At 51.0% G+C, this 9,585-nt stretch overlaps 1 protein-coding gene across 1 annotated transcript; it reads right to left on the reverse strand.

The window, feature by feature from the left end:
• Nucleotides 1-680: 680 nt before the first annotated feature.
• LOC311177408 (cytochrome P450 4A11-like) lies at nucleotides 681-9,026 on the reverse strand (the record flags this gene model as incomplete). Its single annotated transcript, XM_084243395.1, has 12 exons — nucleotides 681-849; nucleotides 1,807-1,883; nucleotides 2,010-2,074; nucleotides 2,849-2,982; nucleotides 3,078-3,268; nucleotides 3,354-3,460; nucleotides 3,875-4,029; nucleotides 4,385-4,506; nucleotides 5,407-5,534; nucleotides 6,007-6,051; nucleotides 6,648-6,786; nucleotides 8,832-9,026. 12 exons carry the CDS (start codon nucleotides 9,024-9,026, stop codon nucleotides 681-683), a joined length of 1,527 nt encoding a protein of 508 aa, XP_084099521.1.
• Between the last annotated feature and the right edge of the window lie 559 nt (nucleotides 9,027-9,585).

Raw genomic sequence — 9,585 nt, forward strand, 5'->3', positions numbered from 1 at the left:
AGACAAGGTTATGCAGGGGGATTTTATGTTTCTGTATCAGTGTACAATGCAGTCATGTGTTGGTCACTTCGTTTTGGTCAATGGCAGTCATATGTCAATAAATGACCTTGTCCCCTAGGCTGTCTTGAGCATCCATGGCAGCACGCCAGGCCAATGAGGATAATGGAAGTGCACTGGGTGATACTTGCACAGTCGTGAATATCCTTGTCTTTAAGTGATGCATGACTGTATTTGGTGCTATTTCTTCCACAGCCAGGATTCACAAGTCCAAAAATCACAAATGGAAAAGGGAGTGCTACCACTCATATTATCACTGCTGATCTGGTTGGGAAGATTTTCACTGCTGGTCAACACCTTATGTTTTCAGTAGTTCCAAAGGCAGGAATGATTCCACCAGGAGACACAAGGATGATTCATTGAACTGTCAGGCCAAGGAGACAGACGTAGGACAAAGAGCATGTCAGGGTAGAGAGTTGAAATGCAGGTGAGTGGAAACAGGTGGACAGAAAACAGGATATCTGCAACAAGCAGGAAAGAAGTCAGAATCTGACTGCAGAGCCAGCAAGTTGGTTGGCCCAGGTGGGCACATAGAAAGCAGGACGTGGACAGGAGGCAGCAGCAGATGAGGCAAGATGGGATGGCAGGCAGGAGGCCCTGAGAGATGGTCCATGTCCATTGGGTTACTGAAGCTTCGTGAGGTGCAGGTGGATTCCATTCTCGGACCTCAATATAACTTTTGGGTTTGGAACAGGGACCCTGGAGGGATCTGGTGCCACCTCAAAGCGCAGCAGAGTCAGGGCCACGGCCACCTTCATCTCATTCATAGCAAACTGCCTCCCAATGCAGTTCCTGGGTGAGGGTGGAAAACAAAATGAGACGTGAATTCTAACCAACTCTGAGTTGAGGAGAATTGGCCACTGAGTGCTGGCCTGGGAATGGGCGTTCACAGTCCCCCCTCATAAGACCTAGCCCCAACCTCATCCTTAGGGTCACATACACTCTACGCATGTGGGGGGTCACGCTCTCTCCTGACTGTGACAAAGGCTGCCTCTCCTCTAGGCGTGACCCTCCATCCCACCTGTGCTCTCGGCACCTGAGATGCTGTCGGGGCAGTCAGTGCTCTAAGCCACAGTCAAGTCAACTGAACCACAAAAGCAGTTCATGACCAGATAGCTCACCCTCCACAGCAGGTCCTGGCTTCACAATAGGAGGCATGAATGGGGATGGGAAGGGCTGACTCTCAATCCCCCAATAACTAAGAGAGAAGACTCAAGGGAGCCCTGGTCCTTAGAGTGCAGACAAGATGGGGTTGTGTAAAGAAGTCAGATGATGAACGGGAAATGAGTCCCAATGGCTTAGCATCCTATGAACTTTCTACTATCTGCCACCAGTTAATGGTACAGTCTCCTGGCTCCCCATCCCCAAACCCAACACTGCTCAGTAAACCATTTTCTGTAGCTTCCAATTCTGCTGTAGCAATATCCTTTTACCCATTCCATTTTCTCCCCACCTGGACACTTCTTTCTGTCTCTTTGCCATCCCTTCTCCCTAAACTGGACCCAGAGCCCAGTCAGACACTCCTATGCCCTTCCTGACAGGTAGGTCACGTCCGAGTGACTTAGCGGGCATCAATCCCTCCCTGATTGTTTTCTCACTGACTTCTTACCTGTCCAGGCTCAGGGCATCTTTGAAATCATTGAAATGAACAAATACCAAGGGCATTACTGTAGACAGCGCACACAGAGGGGAAACCCCATCAGGATATCACCTGAGATGCTCCATCCCCCCAGGGACAGGCTGCCTCACCTGGACCCTCCTGAGAAGGGCAGGAAAGCGTGGCTGTGCCGAGCAGTGCCAGGAGCAAACCGGGAAGGGTCAAACACCTGTAGAGAGAGTAACAGGCTCAGGCATAGGGGCAGACCCTCCTCCCCTGACCAGGGGGCAGCCTCCAGTGGGAGCCAGAAGATCTTTGGTCAAGAGAGGTCCCCAATCCCTGCCTGCCCACGTACCTCAGGGTTTGGCCACACATTAGGGTTGTGGTGCAGCCCATAAATGGAGAGTGCCACAAAGATTCCTGTGGGGCAGGGAGGAGAGAAATGTGAGGACACCTTGGGGTGCCCCAGTCCCCCGCCAGGAGGGGACACGTGCATGAGCAAAAACCCAGAGCCTGGACGGCCATGATGTGAGTGAAACAATCCCATGGCAGAGCAGTGGGTGGACACGGCACAACACGTGTGCAGTCAGGAGGAAAGCGAGTAGACAGGAGGGGAAGCTGCAGAGAGCTGGACGCTCCCCTGAGGCAGCAACTTAAGCGACAACTCTCAATTATCACTCCCCTCCATGAGCATTTGGGGACATTGCAGTAAATGATTCAGTTCCCACAGTCACCCTCCAGAAGTCCTCTCATCCATGGCTCATATGATGCACCAGAGCCTCAGAGGATGAGGGACCTGCGGGCAGCGCGTGCTACAGGTCTGGTTCTCAGCCTCACCTGATGTCTGCTCAGAGCCTGGACCATGGGCTCATGTGTGAGGAACCCCTGACCTCCCACTCTGCCTGGGGCCCAAGGGGGGGACCATATCTTCTAGCTGCTCTCTGATTTTCAGTCCAGCCAATCTTAGAGGAAATTATAATTTTATATCTAAATTCAGGGCTAACATTTAACGATGGAGCTTTTGCTGGAGCAAGTCCTAGGCCATGCAATTCACACATCTCATGCTCATTAAGTATAGATATTCCTTAGGAATAAAGAAGATGCAGGGAAAGCAGGAGTTCCCTAGGACACATGGATTTTTATTCATCCATGTGTCTCAGGGGTTTGCTGAGGGAGTGGTGTGGCCCATCTCACCCTCAGGTAAGGAGCGTCCATCAGGGAAGGTGACTGGCTTGCTGAGCTCCCTGCTAATACCCGGCACTGTTGGGTAGATTCTCAGCGCCTCCTTGATGCACATGGTGGTGTAGGGCATCTGGTCCAGGTGGTCCCTGAAAGGAAGTGCACCCTGAGGGTGGGGCACAGCCCAGGCACACAGGGACTCTCTCCTCAGTGGGCAGGGCCCTGCTGCCTCTGGAGCACTCACCAGCTGAGGGAGGCGCCATCCCCCAGGAGGCCCTGCAGCTCCTCCCTGCACCTCTGCTGGTGCTCAGGGTGGGTGGCCAGCGCATAGAGGATCCAGGAGATGCCGCTGGCCGTGGTGTCGTGCCCCTCGAACATGAACGTGTCCACTTCTGCCCGGACGTCCGCGTCGGACAAGCTGTCCCCATTCTCCATCTGGGGAAGGCCAGGTGACACTGGGGGACTTGCTCCTTCCTGGGGGCGTCTGGGCAAAGCCTAGACCTCTCCTACACACACTCACTCTGGCACGGAGCAGGATGTCCAGGAAATCCAAGTGCCTCTTCTTGCTGATCTTTTCCAGCTCGCCCTCCTTCTGCAGGTGAGCCTTCCTCTGCCGGATCACTCGGTCTGTGCAGAACAGTGGTTTCCAGGCAGAGATGAGGGGGCTTGGAGCCCAGTTACAGCAGCCCAGAGTAGTTCCCTCTGCCCCTGGCTGCCGTCTGGGTGCAGGTGGGTCAGGTGGAGGGGGTGTGCATGTCAGGATAAGAACCCTAGTCAATCTGACTTGAGGTCTGGCCTTCCCTCAAAAGCACCACCAGTAGAGGCTGTTGAATGTGCTGGGAGAGGGTTTCATTCAACCAACTCCAGTGTGGTGTAACCCCCGAATGGAGTCTGGCAATCTACAATCTCAGTTTCCTATCCTGCATCATGGATGCGTCCCAGCATTTTAGGGGCATCCATACTGGCCTTGGCTAATGGGTCAGGGCCAGTCCCTTGGATGAGCCTGATGAAGGAGGGGGAAGCCCAGCAGCTGGAACCAACCTGTGTGCTCATGGGCCACCTGGCAGGCCTGCTGGTTCCTGCGGCCTTCAGGGGTCATGCTGTAGACGATGTCGTTCTGGTGGAAAGCATTCCTCACTCGGGAAAAAAACAGGTTCTTTAGGTCATCAATGGCCTGGATGTAGGATTGGGAGCTCCTGAAGGGGAGGAGGCAGAAGAAACTGTAGAGGAGCGCGCCTCTCACCTGCAGGGGGATGGGCTCCAAAGGGGTGTCCTCAGAGAATGGGGCAGCGACAAAGACACATGTCATTTCTGTGTACAGCTTTGTCACCTTGGACCTTACAAGGAGAATGAGCTGCCCCCTGTCCAGGGGTAAGGGTCTGGGAACAATGAAGTTTGGTCTGGGCTGGAATTTGCCCCTGGTCTGTCCCAAACATTAGAATCTCACTTTTTGTGCCCATGTGGACCCACATTGCCTGAACTACCTGCCTGTCGGTGGAGGCCACACCAGTTGGTAAGACCAAGGACCCACATTACAGGATTCCCACTGACCCGTCTGTCTGCATGCTGCCCTGGTGGCTGAAGGCGCACTTCATGATGCTGTCCAGGGTCATATAGGAGATGGGCTCGAAGATCTCAAGTGGGTTCTGGCCGCTGAGCTGCTCCCATTTGTCCTGTGGGGCAGGGGATATGGACCCTCCTCCACTGCACAGAGGTCTCTGCTGTGGGGCTGGGATCTCCCCGTCTCTAATTATTCACATGCAATTTCCTCACTTTATCTAGATTTTTTTTAACAAATTATGAATATAAAGTGTTTTCTTGTAATGGTATTTTCTGAGAAATTTTCATTTTATATTGAATTGTCCACCCCAATTTTCTGACTTTGTTTTGAATTTTATGACCAAGCTATGATAATGATCATATTATACAGAAAGAAACATCGCTCCTCAGGTTCATAGATGAATCTTCTCAGGCCTGAGATGTGAACTTGACCAGAAGGACAGCAGAGGTCACAAGAAATTAGTCAAAGCCAGAGGAAGCATAAGGCCAGTCCCGGTCTCCTAAGGCAGGGGCATGAGGGACATCAGTTCCTTTTGTCATGAAATGTTAGTTGAGTGGAGTCGGGTGAGGAGTCGAGTCCTGAGGGAGGTGATGCGGGGGCAGGAGCAGCACTAGATGCAGACGGGTCTCCATCTCCTCAGGGAGAGGGGCTTCCAGTCAGTGGAGGAGCTCCGTGCCAGGCCTGCATTCTGGGATGTGCGCCTTGCACAGACGCTGCCCACGTGGGCCAGCCTAGGGGAGCACGTCCTGCGGCTCAGGGGATGGACACTCCTGTCATGCAGTTGGGGACGGAGATGTGGGAAAAGCACCCGTTCTCCACTGTGGCTCTCTCTCCAGTGGGGTTGAGCCAGTGGGATGCAGGTTAGCCCTGGCACCTGCTGCTCTTTCTACTTTGGGAGCGGGTCCTGAGAGTGTCCTCTGGGCGGCTGTGTCTGGGCATCCGAGGATGCACACGTGTGAGGGTGGAGTCTGGGTTGTGCTGTGTGGATGGCCCGGAGATAGGACAGACTTACCAGCATCACTCGCACAGAGTCGGCCATGAGCCCCACGTAGGGCTTCAGGATGTCATAGTGGAAGGCTGGGGTCAGCATCCGCCGGTGCTGGAACCACGGCTGCCCGTTCAGCAGGAGCAGACCATACCCTGCACCAGAGAAGGATGGGGGTATTGGGCTGGTGGGGCTGGGGAGTGAGACAGCATCAGAGAGGACACTGGCCATAATTTGGGGGGAAACTAGGATATCACAAGAAGTACTTCATGCAGAAAGACAGGACAGCCCAGTGCATTTCCAGAAAGTGATTTTAACAAAGTGACTGGCACTTGGAATGTGGTTAAGAAGCTATGACATAAAGGTGGAAGGGTCAGGGGGCAGGTCACAGAAGCAGGAGAATGAAAGTGGGGCTGAGAGGCTGGAGAGGCTGAGAAGTGAGGGAGGGAGCTGTGCAGGAGGCGCTCAGCCCCAGCGGGAAGGGGTGAGGGCTTATTAGAAAAGTGAGGCTTGATTCAGTCGCAAAGGCTGACATGGAACTGGTCACCTGCTGTTCTCCATGCCAAACAGATAACTCTTGGCAGACCTACCTGGCAAATGGATCTCAGTCCCAGTTGTTGTACTCACCAATCCAGGGAGCCAGAAATCTGTAGGTACTTTGAGCTTTGGGATCTGAAAGAAAGGATGGTAAGAAAGTAAATTCTAGAGGATCAGATAAACTGGTGATCCAGGAGGAACCATGGTCAGACCTTGGGCTCCACCCCTTCCTGAGGATTGTCAGCTGGCCTTGGCCCAAGACACTTTCACCTGTCTCCCTTCCTGACTCTCTCCTGAGAATCACTGAGCTCAGGAAGCCAGACTCAACTCCCAGCGTCAGCTCCCCATGGCGTTGGGATGGAGAATTGGCAAGAAAAAGTCTCAGTGACAAAGAATAAGGTGAAATCTTGAATTCATACAATTTGTGGTGGATTACCCATCCCCTGACCCAGGACAGCACACTTAGAGGTCCAAACCCAAAGTTTAATCCAGGAAAATATCCATAAAAATATCACAACAATTTGGTTTAAAATGAAAGAAATAATTATTGAAAGTTGTCCCGTCACAGCTGTTTGAGCATTCACTTTCTTATCACGGGCTTGGGCCGGCTTGTGGATAGGAGGTTGCTGGCAGAAGGTCAGTTATTGAAGCTGAAACTGCAATTTCAAAAACCCAGAACATGTGCTACCGTGGGCGGAGGGACTGCCTCTGGGAAGGGGGTTTGCGCTCACCTGACCTCCCGAGAATCACCTTCATGTAGTCAGGGTCGTAAACCAGGAATTGGACCTCTGACCCCCAGAGCCAGCGAGGACTGGCACTCGGGAATTTCTCCACTCTTTTCAGTATTTGTTGTAGCTCATTTTTTTGGAACTGTCACCAAGAGAAAAAAAAATCATTTAAAGTCTTTTATACATGCGTGGGCAGGGGTGAAGGCAGGATGGTCACAGGAAAATAGTTCTAGATCATTCAGAGGAAGGGAGAGTTCAGTACTGTTTTTTTCTGACTTGGACTCTCATCTAGACTTGCTGGTTGCCCACGGCTTTTACTTGAGGCCAGTTCTGGGTAGAGCTGTGGCCTCACAATGCCATGGGTACAGAAACTTCATTGGGGACTGACTTCATGGTGTAGAGACTTTGGGAATCATTAGAACAACATAAACAATTGTATGGGAACTTTTATCAATTGGGAAGCAGTTTTGTCACATAGGTTTGACAATTTAGATTTTAAATGAATTTTCTGTCAAAATGTATGTTTGTAAACTAACTTTAATTTGCCAAATTGGTTGTTGTATATGTTCAATATTAACCAGCATACATATAAATATTAGTTAATATAAAATAGATTCAAGACATTTATGATTAAGTGAAAAGAAAATAAAGACTAAGTTGTCTGTGTGATATACTGTGCATCCTTTATATGTACATGTTTTAAGACAAAGTCTGGACGAACATCTATGAGAATGTTGTTGGGGTCTGATTTTGGAATTTGGGTTTTCTGTCTCATTTTCCCTTACCAATCCCAGGGAACCTTTGTGAGCTCCCCGCTGCCTGCAGAAGACATTTAAACTCCTGACGGTGGAGCACAAAAGCTGTGCCTCCCTTCTCTCCCCTTGCTCCTGCTAAGCTGGCAGCCCCAGGACCCCTGCCCCACTGCACAGACGCTGCTGCTCCGCCCCAGCTAGGCCTGCTCTCCCCTCTCCTGAGCACAGCTCCTCATCCAGCTGGGGTGCCCCTTCACAGCACAAGCAGATGCCTCCCTTCAACTTTCAAGACTCAAATTTAATTTACTCTCTTTGGAATTCTCAGAAACAGTCGGCTCTAAACACGTTCCATTTAGTCAACTCTTCTTTGCTCCAACTGTTACATGTAACTTAAAACCACCTTCGTACTTTGTCCTTTTGACACCAGGATTGACCAGCCTGAGACAACTTCCCCCACTGTGGACAGGCTCCCTTGGTCAGCACCCAGTTCCCGAGCACCCACCATGTGCCAGGCACTGGGTCCAACACTGAGGCAGGGTATGGTACAGACCCTCACCTGTGTGGAGCTTCTGGTCAGTTTGGGATGAAAAGAAAGATTAAGCACCAGGACAACAGGCGATAATTAATATGTGAAGAAGGAAGCCCAAGGCTCTGGAGAAGGAACCTGACTCAGAGTGGACATGAGACAGCTCCCCCTCAGTGCAGGCTCTTTGCTGGGTAAGGGGAATGAGCCCCTAAGTCCCACTGCTCACAGCACAGGTATTTTGGCCTTGAAAGCTGGGAGGTAAAGAGATTCCACTTGATGGTGCAGCTCAAATGTCAGTACTTCATCCCTAGGCCAGCCAGGAAACCCTCACACAACTGTATGACACCTTCTTGTTAGGGTTTAAAACTGAAATCACTACTCTGGAAAATTACTCAGTTCTGGGCACTTAGCTGCTTGCTTTCCTACTCCTGGCATCTTCTCTCCTTACCCCATTAGTGTAATCCCCTTCTCTATAGACTGTTACCTTGTTAGTTTCCTGTCTGTCATCTTCAAGGACTTTGAACCCCATAGAACAGGGGTCTTTAAGGAGAGGATGGGATGGAATGACAAGTACAGGGAAGTATCTAGAAGCCTAGTGAGGGAGACAAGCTGAGGTTCTCTACAGCAGCAGGGAGACTCAGGAGGAATAGGTGTTGTCCTCACAGAGCAGGGCTGCCAGGACACTCTGCAGACCGGCCTGAGGGAGGAGTGTCCTCCATATCTGAGCCTCCAGCCCAGGCTGCCCTGAGGGAGCGCGTTCTGTTGACTACGATGAAGAGCCAGGACTGAGAGGTGAGCTGGGCTTTCCCTGGAGGCCAAGTGAAGGTGCCACAGCAAGGTTTGGTCCAGTGACTTGCTCTGAGAACCCAGCCCTCCCTGCCCTACCTCTCCCCAACCCTCTCTTCCTACCTCCTTATAGTGTCCAAAGAGCCAGTGGGAGGGTGGGCACGGGAACTGCTGGAGGGCTTTGAGCAGCCACTGCCTGTGCAGGTAGAGCTGGGTGGCCTTGATCAGCAGCAGAACAAGGCTGAGCAGGGAAGCCACTTGCAGGAGCCCAGACACACTGGCCAGGGGTCTGATGAGACTCAGCACAGAGGCAGTCATGGTGCAGCAGCTTCTGGGTGGCTGACTGTACTGGTGTGTCCCTCACCACCCCTGTCCATCACAGTCACATAAGTACTCCCTCAGTGAAGCATTGCTCCGCCCACACTGGAGGGTGCTGGTGATTGGTGAGGGCAGAACTCAGGACAGTCAGCAGCGGTGGGTCATCCACCTTGGAACAGTAGGGGAAAGTTTCTCAGCTGACATTGACTGTGTACACATTAACTTTACACTCACCATTTTTCTCACTGATCATTCAGGGAACACATACTATGTACTAGGCAATATGTAGGTATCTTGACACACTGGTAAACAATACTGATGTAAACACAGACTTAAAGAATTCACATTCTAGTTAATGTTGTCCAATAAGGTTTATTCAGTGGCATTTCTTTTGGATATATGATGCAATCAGTTCTCACTTTGATGTTTATTCATAGATTAAATCAACCAAATCTTTAAATATGTCTTATCATAATATTAATTGTATTTACCACTAGAAACCTCTTTGAACTATAGATTGGGTGAGAAAAAATGAAAATTATTTTCTTTCTCTTATCTG

Source organism: Talpa europaea (genome assembly GCF_964194135.1).
Source record: "Talpa europaea genome assembly, chromosome: 9".
NCBI lineage: Eukaryota > Metazoa > Chordata > Mammalia > Eulipotyphla > Talpidae > Talpa > Talpa europaea.